Genomic DNA, 14293 nt, shown 5'->3' on the forward strand with positions numbered 1-14293 from the left:
GACTCGGTCTCAACCTTTAAGTCTTTACTGAAGACTTATCTCTTCAGTAGGTCATATGATTGAGTGTAGCCTGGCCCAGGAGTGTGAAGGTGAACGGAAAGGCTCTGGAGCAACGAACCGCCCTTGCTGTCTCTGCCAGGCCGGTTCCCCTCTCTCCACTGGGATTCTCTGCCTCTAACCCTGTTACAGGGGCTGAGTCACTGGCTTGCTGGTGCTCTTTCATGCCGTCCCTAGGAGGGGTGCGTCACTTGAGTGGGTTGAGTTACTGACGTGATCTTCCTGTCTGGGTTGGCGCCCCCCCTTGGTTTGTGCTGTGGTGGAGACCTTTGTGGGCTATACTCGGCCTTGTCTCAGGATTGTAAGTTGGTGGTTGAGGATTTCCCTCTAGTGGTGCGGGGGCTGTGCTTTGGCAAAGTGGGTGGGGTTATATCCTTCCTATTTGGCCCTGTCCGGGGGTTTCTTCGGATGGGGCCACAGTGTCTCCTGACCGCTCCTGTCTCAGCCTCCAGTATTTATGCTGCAGTAGTTTGTGTCGGGGGGCTAGGGTCAGTTGGTTACCTGGAGTACTTCTCCTGTCTTATCCAGTGTCCTGTGTGAATTTAAGTATGCTCTCTCTAATTCTCTCGTTCTCTCTTTCTCTCTGAGAACCTGAGCCCTAGGACCATACGTCAGGACTACCGGGCATGATGACACCTTGCTGTCCCCAGTCCGCCTGGCCTTGCTGCTATTCCAGTTTCAACTGTTCTGCCTGTGGTTACGGAACCCCTACCTGTCCCAGACCTGCTGTTTTCAACTCTTAATGATCGGCTATGAAAAGCCAACTGAGATTTATTCCTGATTATTATTTGACCATGCTTGTCATTTATGAACATTTTGAAAATCTTGGCTCTCTCTAATTTTCTCCTTCTCTCTTTCTTTCTCTCGGAGGACCTGAGCCCTAGGACCATACGTCGGGACTACCGGCCGTGGTGACTCCTTGCTGTCCCCAGTCCGCCTGGCCTTGCTGCTATTCCAGTTTCAACTGTTCTGCCTGCGGTCATGGAACCCCTACCTGTCCCAGACCTGCTGTTTTCAACTCTTAATGATCGGCTATGAAAAGCCAACTGAGATTTATTCCTGATTATTATTTGACCATGCTTGTCATTTATGGAAATTTTGAAAATCTTGGCTCTCTCTAATTTTCTCCTTCTCTCTTTCTTTCTCTCGGAGGACCTGGGCCCTAGGACCATGCGTCGGGACTGCCGCCCGTGGTGACTCCTTGCTGTCCCCAGTCCGCCTGGCCTTGCTGCTATTCCAGTTTCAGCTGTTCTGCCTGCGGTTATGGAACCGCCACCTGTCCCAGACCTGTTGTTTTTCAACTCTTGATGATCGGCTATGAAAAGCCAACTGAAAATTATTCATGATTATTATTTGACCATGCTTGTCACTTATGAACATTTTTGAACATCTTGGCATAGTTCTGTTATAATCTCCACCCGGCACAGCCAGAAGAGGACTGGCCACCCCTCATAGCCTGGTTCCTCTCTAGGTTTCTTCCTAGGTTTTGGCCTTTCTAGGGAGTTTTTCCTAGCCACCGTGCTTCTACACCTGCATTACTAGCTGTTTGGGGTTTTAGGCTGGGTGTCTGTACAGCACTTCGAGATATTAGCTGATGTACGAAGGGCTATATAAAATAAAATTGATTGATTGAGTAGTTGTTGAGGGTGCAGCAAGCCAGCACCTCAGGAGTAAATGTCAGTTGGCTTTTCGTAGCCGATCATTAAGAGTATCTCTACCGCTCACTATTATTCTACAATGTAGAATTGTTTTTTTTTTATTAAGAAAAACCCTTGAATGAGTAGGTGTTCTAAAAAATTGTTGGCCGGTAGTGTATATTATGCATTTTCACTTCTCTGACCTCAGATTATGCTGCAATGTCAATAGTTGCATTGCTATTACCTTTTTTAAACTAATAAATCGACAGCCTTGGAGACTTTTGATCATGTGTCATTAAATTTGGTTTATAAACTTGCATGAAATTAAGTTTCCAAAATAAATCCAGACTGCATATCTCAGTATCTCTGCTAAGAGCTCATTTCAGTTTGTAAAGATAGATCCACAATGGGTGTGTTCCTAATTATTCACTTTTCACAACCGATCTGAGTAAACCACCCAACAAAAACAAACTACACATATAGGAAGCTACTTCAATCCTTGTTGGTTGGTGAATCTGGTCCCGTCTCTCCAGTATATAGTTAATTCATTAAACTTACGTAACATAAACCATGTTTCCAACCACAGTTTTTATGCGAATAAAACAGTCTTACTGTATTAAAAAAAAAAACGACAGCTGTGATGGAAACAGGAAGTTTTGGTACAATTGTATAAATGCCGACAGATTTGTTCGTTTGACACGGTTGGATCTTTTATCAATAATTATGCGAGAAATGGCTGTGGATGTCACGTCCTGACCATAGTTCTTGTGTGTTTTGCTTGTTTAGTGTTGGTCAGGACGTGAACTGGGTGGGCATTCTATGTTGTGTGTCTAGTTTGTCTGTTTCTGTGTTCAGCCTAATATGGTTCTCAATCAGAGGCAGCTGTCAATCGTTGTCCCTGATTGAGAATCATATATAGGTGGCTTGTTTTGTGTTGGGGATTGTGGGTGGTTGTCTTCTGTCTTTGTGTTCTGCACCAGATAGGACTGTTTCGGTTTTCACATTTCTTGTTTTGTTGTTTGTAGTGTTCTAATATATTCTTTATTAAATCATGTTGAACACTAGCCGCGCTGCGTTTTGGTCCTCTCCTTCATCCCAGGAAGAAAACCGTTACAGTGGAAATGCCTTTATACGCAAATATTGATATAATAACCATATCAAAGTAAACTTGGAGTCGCGATGACATGGTGTGTGGTCCTCCCACTATGGTTAAATGGAATGGCAACACATTAGATTATATTTTTATGCGTTACATGAAAACTTAAGCTAAGAGTACATTTTGTGTGCACTAGGTCATCACGCACAGATTTTTATCCGCAACAAGTCACTTTGGTGGAAACGCCACTGCTGGGAAAATTTGCATATTTTCTTTAAGCATATTTTTGAATATTCGCATGAAAATCTGTCACCAATTGGATGGAAACCTACAGTTTAAGTCGGAAGTTTACATACACTTAGGTTGGAGTCATTAAAACTCGTTTTTCAACCACTCCACAATTTTCTTGTTAACAAACTAGACTTTTGTCAAGTCGGTTAGGACATCAACTTTGTGCATGACACAAGTAATTTTACAACAATTATTTACAGACAGATTATTTCACTTATAATTTATCACAATCCAGTGGGTCAGAAGTTTACATACACTAAATTGACTGTGCCTTTAAACAGCTTGGAAAACTCCAGAAAATGATTTCATGGCTTAAGAAGCTTCTGATAGGCTAATTGACATAATTGGAGGTGTACCTGTGGATGTATTTCAAGGCCTACCTTCAAACTCAGTGCCTCTTTGCTTGACATCATGGGAAAATCAAAAGAAATCAGCCAAGACCTCAGAAAAAAAATTGGAGACCTCCACAAGTCTGGTTCATCCTTGGGAGCAATTTCCAAATGCCTGAAGGTACCACGTTCATCTGTACAAACAATAGTACGCAAGTATAAACACCATGGGACCACGCAGCCATCATACCGCTCAGGAAGGAGATGTGGTTCTGTCTCCTAGAGATGAACGTACTTTGGTGCGAAAAGTGCAAATCAATCCCAGAACAACTGGTACAAACGTATCTATATCCACAGTAAAACGAGTCCTATATCGACATAACCTGAAAGGCTGCTCAGCAAGGAGCCACTGCTCCAAAACCGCCATAAAAAAAGCCAGACTACAGTTTGCAACTGCACATGGGGACAAAGATCGTACTTTTTGGAGAAATGTCCTCTGGTCTGATGAAACAAAAATAGAGCTGTTTGGCCATAATGACCATCGTTATGTTTGGAGGAAAAAGGGCGAGGCTTGCAAGCCGAAGAACACCAACCCAAACGTGAAGCATGGGGGTGGCAGTATCATGTTGTGGGGGTGCTTTGCTGCAGGAGGGACTGGTGCACTTTACAAAATAGATGGCACCGTGAGGTAGGAAAATTATTTGGATATATTGAAGCAACATCTCAAAACATCAGTCAGGAAATTAAGGCTTGGTCGCAAATGGTTCTTCCAAATGGACAATGACCCAAAGCAAACTTCCAAAGTTGTGGCAAAATGGCTTAAGGACAACAAAGTCAAGGTATTGGAGTGGCCATCACAAAGCCCTGACCTCAATCCCATAGAGAATTTGAGGGCAGAACTGAAAAAGTGTGTGCCAGCAAGGAGGCCTTACAAACCTGACTCAGTTACACCAGCTCTGTCAGGAGGAATGGGCCAAAATTCACCCAACTTATTGTGGGAAGCTTGTGGAAGGCTACCCGAAACGTTTGACCAAGTTAAACAATTTAAAGGCAACGCTACCAAATACTAATTGAACTTCCGACTTCAACTATATCTACTGTGTCAATTATGCAATCAATGTAATTCTGAAATCAATATGACTTAGTATACTCATCAATATTTGACCTTATCGACATTCACTGTCTAAATGCCTAATCAGCTCGCGTTAATGCAAAGGTCTATGAAAAATAGTGGTTGTCGACAGACATCAAAAGCTATTATGATGGGCCTCCAGAATGGTGTGAATGGTGTGTTACTGATTCCATGGGCATAACCTACAGAAAGGGGCACCACGACACTATGGCGGAACCAGGGTCGTGTTTATTAGGGCACACGATAGAAAACAACAATGAGCGTTTCTAATTGGACAGGTCGAGGTAGTTCTTCAATTTGGTGCCTAATGATCACTGCCCTGTATCATACCTCACAGCAGGTTCTAGCATTAGCCAAATCAACCCCTGTGGTTACCTAACCTGAAAAGTACGGTGGATTAGTGGCTGCCTGAAGTAAACAAAGCAATAACCTTGATGACCGCGAGAAACCGCATGCACCACGGCTAAGGGTGCCAATCGTGACCAACCATAATAGGATATGCGGTAAAAGTGAGTCATCGTATTAGCCAACATGACCTCTATTGCCTAACATATACTCAAGTTTGAATTGCATGATGACGACAAGGACAGAGGATTGCATCTTGATGAATCAACAACACCTTCTGATGAATAAGCTATGTGCTCCTTGTCAATATGCTGTGGTTTTCTTCAGCAAAGTTGAATCAATTTCAGTACTTGATGTTTTATAGGAAATGCTGTGGGTTTTCAGTGATGTTCTCAGTTTACAAGTTCTGAGTGTTTGAGTGGGTGTAAAAAGTCAATGAAGAAACACGCTCATCACTACCATGGTTAAAGGCTAGAAGATTATAGCACTGATATTCAGATCAATAAGACATTGCGGGCCATCTGTAAAAAGAAATGCAACATAAAACAATTATCAAGAAATCTGCATCAATAATAATCTGCCAAATTATGCATTTTTAATATACTATTCAAACACCATGATGATTGTCATATTGCTAATGAGCCCACCTTACAATTCCCCCTAAGTGGGTTAACCCTATTGGAGCAATGCGTAACGTGTCTTTAACACAAGCGACCTGGGTTGATGTAGCATACCGGAGTTGATACTTTGTTTAGAGGCCTTATCATTTCACAGGTAAAACGACAGAAACAAAAGAGACAAATAAAATTAAAATTAAAATAAAAATGGAGGACAAGGTGAACCCATTATTGAGTAATTATTCAACATTTGTCAAATATCACTTTGTGCATTTTACTTGTCCCTGAAAGGAAATATTGTACTATGCAATACAAAGACCGGGAACTGGCCACCATTTTGATCTCAAATCCTTTTGGTCCAAGAAAGTTCTTTTGAGACACATTTCACAGAGAACCAATCGTGGTGTGACCTCGTCCCCAGCTATTGCGAGCATTTGGGCGGATGTGTCTGGGAATGAGATGAACTACGGTGAAACAGCAAGGCCAGAGTCACAAATTAAGTGTGAGACAGTACAACTGACTCTGCATGATGAAGGTAGAGAAGGTAGACTCAGCAATGACATCAGTTTTGGCAGATTGTTGTTGTTTATGCCTGTAAGGCAGAAGTATTTTTTTTATGCTGTTCATGTCTAGCCAAAAGTTTCCCCACTGTGTTTGATGATGAAATATTGCTGAGTCTATCTTGAAGCAGCTCCCATAAAGAGAAGGTGCCACACCCACCAAAAAAAGCAAGCTTTGAGAAAGATCAATTGAGGTTGAAGTGTCAGCTTTTTTAAATAAATAAGAACACCATTCATTGAGGGAGATGCCCTCCCCTTTGCTTTGTTGTACTACAGGACACAGAGAGATCTCTGTGCCAATATTCTTAAATAGCTCTCGTTTCCCTCCAGAACACTGTTCAGAAAGGACTGGATAGGTGAAAAACAAATAACTTAGGAGTCTATCCAATCTTTTTGTCAATCAATAAGATATTGGAGACCATCGAGACACAGTCAGAGAGAGAGCAATGCCCCCGGGCAGCTTACCCTCTTTCTGAGGTTATAGGTGAGCAGCAGGTTGCGGGAGAAGTGGTTGGAGAAGGCCGTGTAGAACTCCAGAACTTTCTGCAGAGCGTCACGCTTGATGACGTGGAGGTCGCAGTAAGTCAAGGCCCGAACGTTGGCGCAAGCCTGGGCGAGGGTCACCTCCTTCCAGAAGACGTCCCCAAACACGTCTCCCTTTCCTGTGAAGATAAAAACGGGGGATAGAAAGGGGAGAGATAAATAGTGAGGTGAATGATAACAAGGGAAACCCCATCCACAATGATATGAATCTAACTGCCATGAAGCTAATCTTGCAGCCTTTCATGGTAATACAAAGTAAAAAGCCCAAGGTCATACTTCTATGCTGAAATGTGCTTTAATTGCAAACTGCCTGTACAATGTTAACAAACTAAAAAATTGACCATTGAAAAAAAGTGCATTATGTAATTGGTCATTTAAAAAATATGTAGTTTGAGACCAACAGGGGGAAATGATACACAGTGCATTTGTGATACCAATTGTAGAAGCCTTGTCGCCTACAAGGCAAACTGACGCTGTACTGAACTGTAAAACAACATATTGCACCTCTTACTAACGTAAAGCTGCATCCCTCACTCCACCAAGCTCCTACTTTTCTGGAAACAGATCTAAAAAAGTATTAGCCAAGACTCTATAAGCCATGGTTATTAACACATATGCAGACCTTTTGTTTTTCACACATAAAAATACAAATCTGTCCCTTTCCAGTGTCCAAATTGAATTGATGAAATGCATCAGACAGCTTATGGGAGCTTTTGGAGTTACAGTACAAAATCAAATTGTATTGGTCACATACACATGGTTAGCAGATGTTAATGCGAGTTTAGCGAAATGCTTGCGCTTCTAGTTCTGACAGTGCAGTAATATCTAACAAGTAATCTAACATTTGCCCAACAACTACCCATTTCAGTTTGTCCGTGATGTGTACGCCGAGGAACTTAAAACTTTCCACCTTCTCCACTGCTGTCCCGCCAATGTGGATCATCTCCTTTGTTTTGTTGACGTCGAGTGAGAGGTTGTTTTCCTGACACCACACTCCGAGTGCCCTCACCTCCTCCCTGTAGGTTGTCTCGTCGTTGTTGGTAATCAAGCCCACTGCCGTTGTGTCGTCTGCAAACTTGATGATTGAGTTGGAGGCGTGCATGGCCACGCAGTCGTGGGTGAACAGGGAGTACAGGAGGGGGCTGACCACGCACCCTTGTAGGGCCCCAGTGGAAGGTCAGCGATGTTGTTTTCTACCTTCACCACCTGGGGACAGCCTGTCAGAAAGTCCAGGACCCAATTGCACAGGGCGGAGTTGAGACCCAGGATCTCCAGCTTGATGATGAGCTTGGAGGGTACTGTTGAATGCTGAGCTTTAGTCAATGAACAGCATTCTTACATAGGTATTCCTCTTGTCCAGATTGGATAGGGCAGTGTGCAGTGTGATGGCAATTGCGTCATCTGTGGACCTGTTTTAACCATGTTTTGAGGCTATATAGTGTTAGTTTGGATTTACTTTGTTTACATTGAACTTAAACAAGCTTATATTTTGGGTTCTGATGGGGTAAGACAGTTGAACTAAGCTCATGAGCCATTTATACGTTATATTCTTCAAGAATAAATGGGTATATATCGTTGATTTATGTCCAGCACTTGATGTAGAAACTGCTGATTGTCCCATTAAAGGGACATTTCACTCATAAATTAAAGTTGTCAGATGTTTCCGGGCCTCGAAAGTACAGTAATTTCAAGATGAAATAACCTCCCACAACATTGGTTGTGTCGATACCTCCCAAATGAATGGAAAAGTTAAGCACGGTCTAATTTCCTGGTTTCATTCGCTGCTCGACTTTTCTATTCATTTGGGGTGGAGGAATACAGCTGGATCTACACGTTGTCATGTGGTTTCATCTTGACATTAGATTACTTTCGAGGTCTGAAAACATTTGACAAACTTTGATTTGAAAGGGAAATGAATGTCCCTTTTGGATTCATTAACAGACAAACAGCTTGTCATTGTGTCACCATGGCTTGCTTTTTGGGAGACCCTTGGATGATATTTGAGGTGATCTGTGAAAAAAATTGTAATTTAATCCGCTCAAGCCACATCTGGCACAAATTGCTTTAATGACACGTTACTCATACTAACCCAATGGGAAGAGGAAATTAACATACACGACTAGGTAACATTAGCTATGTAAATAAAATCGTTCTGCATTCTTACAAATGTAGCGGAATGCTGACGTTTAGCTGATCCATAGCTAGATAGGAGCTTTTAGGCTTACACTAGCTACCATATAGGTACCTTAGAACAAACCAGGCTTCATTTTATCAATTTCATGGAAGTCATTATATTAGGTGGTTGGCCGAACCGAAAACCTGAACTTGATCAATTTCCGAGTTTTTTTGGTATATGTATTTTATGTATATGACCGTAAAACATTCTTATGACTATAACATTTGTTGGCACCTTCAATTCTTGAACATTTTCTTATAAGAAGTGTATTTCACAGTTGTACAATGTGCTCTGCAATAAGATTTATAAACCAGACGAGTTCTCAAATAGCAGCTGCCCAACACCATGGTGGGCATGCATCATGTTGGATGCATTGGAATAATATAAGGTATGAACAATAATAAAGAGCCTGTAGGCTTATAGAAAAAGCAGTTGGGAAATGAATATTTCTTTCAAATACTAAAATGTTCAGTGAATGCGAGTATATTTAGTCGGTTTAAATTATTTACTTTTCTACTAACCTAGAAGTTGACGGTGCCAAAATCTTGCCAATCCATTCATTATTCTACTAACTATGACCGCGTGTGAGTCATGTTTTCGTTTTCCATAATCTAAGTTTCATTCATATACTGTACATATGAACAAAGACCACCGTTACAAATAGTGTTTCACCATTTATTGAGACAAATAGCAAAGGTGTCTCGAGCAGTATTTGAAGTATCTAAATATAGTGTAACCTACCAATACATGTATATCAAGTGCCGTGGAGGTAACAATCTTACAATATTGCAGTCCAGAAATGAAAGCTTTACCATCTATGCCAAAAGCCTGGGCCTCTGATGGAGACGTTACAACTGTCATCACGGCATGCTTCAGTATTCCCCCTTCTCTCTAGGAGCATTGTGTGCCCAGGCCCCATAGGCATATCGAAAGGATCCCACCCTGGTCACCAATGTAGCTGACGGATGTAAAGAGAGACAAGTGCCTTAGCAGAATGCACTCTAAAGCTTGTGTGGTCCAGAGACGAGAACTACCATCTATGGCGAAAGCCTGGGCTTCTGACTGGGGCAATAGAATTCTCCCCACCGCATGTTACAATAATCATCTATTTGTCACCTGTTGAACTGAATCTAAACTGAGACGCTCAAACAAGCACGTGTATCTGTAGTTGGTGTTCTTTAACTCTGAAATGCACTACACCGTGTAAAACAAACCCCACAAAGAAAAGACAACAGGCAAATGCATATGCAGTCTCAATGTCTAAACAGTGACGGCAGGGTTAGTTTAAACTGCAGTACGGATAGCACTTGGTTGATCTCTTAGAGCAGGACACAGGAGAGCTGAATAGATCATGCGAGACACAAGTGAGAGACAAGAATAAAACAAATCACAGTGAAGGAATGTAGTTTGTGAGCTAGATAAATAAACACTCTGACAGTCTGAGGCAGGGTGCTCTGCAATCATCCTACTCCAACTATTGACAGGGATAATGTGACATTTCTTATTACTCCGTATGAATTAAATGAGTGGGTCCTGCCTTGATGACTGTATTAGATTTACACTACTTGTCCTATAGATTTTTGTAGTCTTAAATTATCACTTGAAATAAACTGATAGCTAAAACGCTCCTTGTCTCAGAATGACATGCTAGCTAGTGATAAAGCTATCTGCTTCTGCATGCTAGCAACATATCTACTTGTTGTAACTAGCTAGCTAACTAGCAAGCTAGCTACATTACCAATGTTGCGGTGTTCTAAATTGGGAGTAATTTTACAGCTTACATTGATGGTATCGTGTTTCTATAACTAAATAGTTCGATTACAAAAAATACAAAAAATACACTTTACCTAATAGCAGTTTTGTCGGACAGCAATCTCTCTCGAGGTTTCACCAGCTGTTTACTACCTTTAGATACGGACAACGTGATTGGCTGACATGATCAGCCGAGATAATACCATGGATAGTACACAAGTTTTTTTTTTAAATCGATAAAACACGTTTTTAAAAATACGGAAAATATATGTACATTTCAGCCGTTTCAAAATCGTTGCTATTACAATTTTACTGTACGAGTGTTGTCTCAACGAGACAATTCTGTTTACAGTGCTTAGAGGGGCAACTTTTGAGAGTGTCGAAACGTGACAAACTCGCAAGTTTACATTCCAGTATATCTGTAGCTGAGGGTATTACTGCAAAAAGTCTAGTAAGTGTGAAGACCCTAGTAGTGCGGGATATTCTCCTACTCATTTCTTGAAGGTTAAGTCCCTGCTAGAGGGAGAGGGCAATCCAAATATTTATCCCTCGCGTAAATACGAGCTCCATCGTGATAACCAGTCTTCTCGCTTGACGATTTGGGGGAAAAAACAATCACCGAAAGGATGCAGAGAGCAGCCCTAGAGTATTGTAAATTCATCATCCCACTTCCTACCAGCGTTTTTCTGTCTCAGTGACACAGCGAATCTCTGAGGATGAGTTATCAGACCATCATGCATCTAACAGAGGTCTGACTCAAGAGTGCCTCTTCTCTCTTAAGATAAAGGTTCTCTGTTGTAAGTCTATTTGGAAGACACTACATGAGCACAGCATAACACCTGCAAAGTAAATGTATATATTTTTTATTATTATATCACACAAGCATTTTAAAATAATATCAACCACTACAGGTTGACACACATATGGCATGTTTGTTCCTATATAGTGGGGTGGCTAAACTGAAAACTGACTCAATTGTAATAGAGCAGGGGTTTCAAAATCTGGTCCCGGTGTTGTGCCGAAAACCTCCCCCCTTCCAGAATCCCCCCCATATTCACGTGAACGCACTCAATTCTTCATTGCTGCGACTTGCTTGCTAGTTGAGATTTCTGATCACATTAGGCTGCGTTTAATTTTGTTGCCTGCCAAAATTCTCCTCCCCTTCTATCTTGGGAGTGCAAGGCCTGGCACACTTCAGAATAATTTTGGTAGCTCATGTTGACGAATAGTGTGTGCCACAGAAAGTATTTGACTCTAGCCACCAAATTAAGAAAATTTATTTTGGGACTGCAAGGCCTGGCACACTTCAGAATCATTTTGGAAGTAACACAATGTAAACTGATGAGCACATGCCATGGTCTCCTCTAGTTCATATTGCTTTTATAATGTTAGCAAAGCATAAACAAGTGATTATATATGCCATTATAATTATGCCTTAATTAATTGACTTGATGGATCAGTTAAAAACAGTGGTAAAACATATCTTTATGATTCTGGTGGTCAGTGACTTCATGTCAATCCATGGAAATGTGATGAGCATGATGAATTTTCGGTTTGTGAAGAGAATAAAGACGTTTATTATGTTATATTACGAGGATTGCTGTAGCGCACCTGATTAGTAGGGCTAAGTATGAACATTTTTGAACAATTGTGAAAAAACATTTTTTTAAGTTAGATGAGAAAATATGGTTAATATAGCTATTACCTAATCCATTTTTGTCCGTAAGGCAAAATATTGTGGTGGCGCAACATTAAGTTAAGTTTATTTATTTAAATGTTTGATCTTTCATTTTTTTTAAAGAAGCTCTCATGCTAGAAAAGGTTGGAGAACCCTGCTGTAGACCTCTTCACATCAGGTCCCAGACAACAGAGCTTCAGTATACTCTCAAAGTATCATTTCAGAAAGTGTCATTTGTCTTCATTTGACTTCTCATGTGGTTGAACACAGATGTAGGATCTTAATCGTTCTGAATTTTTTTATTGACCACCCTGTTGCAGGAGAACTTTCCTGCAATGCAGATATTTTTTACTTGTAGTGTGTGAGGTTTAAAAAAGGCTTCTGAAGTTTGTAATTTCCACTTTGAAATTCCAGACTAGATTTTCAGACTGGATTTGTATCAACCCCTACAAAAAATGTTCCATCATAATCTACATAATAATTCACATTTCCTGTTGCTGCAGGATTATTTTCCTGCTGTAGCAAAGTGGCTCAAATTAAGATCCTACATCTGTACGTCACCTCCAGAGATCCACACAAAGCAGATTTTGTTTATTAGAATTAGGACTACTACTGTTTGCTTTGACATGCTCACTGCTCATTTTCACAACATTCGTTTCCGCATAATAACGTGTTCACGAGAATCGCCCTAAGGGGTTGCACAGATTTTGTCACTGCTCTTATGAAAGTAAAAAGCATGCGACTCAAAAAAAATTGTTTGCTCAATGTAAGCCCTTGAGCATACTTCCTGAACAGATTGTACAGAGAATAGGGACGCTTTTATTCACTTTTCATTAACATTAAAAAGAAGCACAGATGTAATTTGCTATTTTGAGGCTGGCTTATGCTATAAAGCAGCAGACGTGAACCGACATCAAGGGGTGGATCTCCGCAATCAGAGTCTCTATTGTCGTCTTGAATACTAATGTGATGCAATACCTTACAGTCAGGTGTACACAAACAGGAAACATGTTTTTCAGCGCAATCCACTTTACTCTCACCTCAGTTTCACCAAATGAGCAATATGCCAGGTCCATCAATGCTCTATGCATTTAAAGGTCACTAAGTGTAATATGGTCATGAAAACACACCATTTTATAATGCAATTGTTTTCGAGTGTCAGATATTGACTATACATACAGATACCAAAGATGGCCTCTTGACCATGTCTCCCTCTGGTCTTCTGGCCTCAATGACACTTCCTGGATAAATTAAGGTTTAAAAAATTAAGAATAAATGAACCCTCACCTAATATGGCCACAACCTCATCGTCCTGGATGACCTCCAAGGACCCGGACACCACGAAACAGAGGCTGTCGACACTTTCGCCCGCGTGGTAGATGAGGTCTCCAGGGGCACTGTGGGTGGTCTGGAACTCCATGGCAAGGGCCCGTAGGCACCCGTCGCTCGCCAGTCGGAAGGCTGGGTGCTCCTTGAACACCTTTCTGTTGAGATGGACGCAAATGTCTGCCCGCATGTCCTTGGGGCAGATCTGCAACACCTGCGGGAGAGGAAGGTTACTTATACATATTCACAAATTGGTTGTGTGTATTTTCTTCGTGGAGTTGATAAACATCAACAGATAGGGCACTGACAGCTGTTAGTGTAGCTAGCTAGCATGCTAACCTTGTCTAACGTTATTGCTTTTTTTTTAATACATCATATTCCAGTTCTATGGCTGGAGCTGGATTTGTCTTAAGCATTGATTTTATTTATTTATATATTTTATTGAACCTTTATTTAACTAGGCAAGTCAGTTAAGAACAAATTCTTATTTACAATGACGGCCTACCCCGGCCAAACCTGGATTTGAACCAGGGACTGTAGTGACACCTCTTGCACTGAGATGCAGTGCCTTAGACCGCTGCGCCACTCGGGAGCACAATTAAGGGAAAAGTTTGCCACAGATGGAAACCACTGCCCTGTCTTTGACTTCGCCATATATTGTTATCTACAAAGTTTTGGCATCGTTCATAAATTACGGCCGTGAATCCACCTTATAAATAGATTAAATAATATGATGAAGCTCCAGCAATATGGA

The 14293-nt window shown here is 41.3% G+C and overlaps 1 protein-coding gene across 2 annotated transcripts in view; it reads right to left on the bottom strand.

Annotated features, from left to right (window-relative positions):
• Positions 1-14293, bottom strand: part of LOC139566967 (voltage-gated delayed rectifier potassium channel KCNH1-like) — a 55646-nt gene that overhangs the window by 15113 nt on the left and 26240 nt on the right. For both annotated transcript variants that reach the window (XR_011673193.1, XM_071388352.1), the window contains exons 10-11: positions 13501-13753; positions 6530-6726 (exon numbers count right to left, since the gene is read on the bottom strand). Coding sequence is in view for 1 of the 2 variants with exons in the window: in XM_071388352.1 (XP_071244453.1) it covers positions 6530-6726; positions 13501-13753 (450 nt within the window). In the remaining variant the exon portion in view is untranslated. The remainder of the gene's footprint in view (positions 1-6529; positions 6727-13500; positions 13754-14293) is intronic.

The sequence above is a fragment of the Salvelinus alpinus genome, unplaced genomic scaffold (assembly GCF_045679555.1).
Source record: "Salvelinus alpinus unplaced genomic scaffold, SLU_Salpinus.1 scaffold_40, whole genome shotgun sequence".
In the NCBI taxonomy this organism is placed as follows: domain Eukaryota; kingdom Metazoa; phylum Chordata; class Actinopteri; order Salmoniformes; family Salmonidae; genus Salvelinus; species Salvelinus alpinus.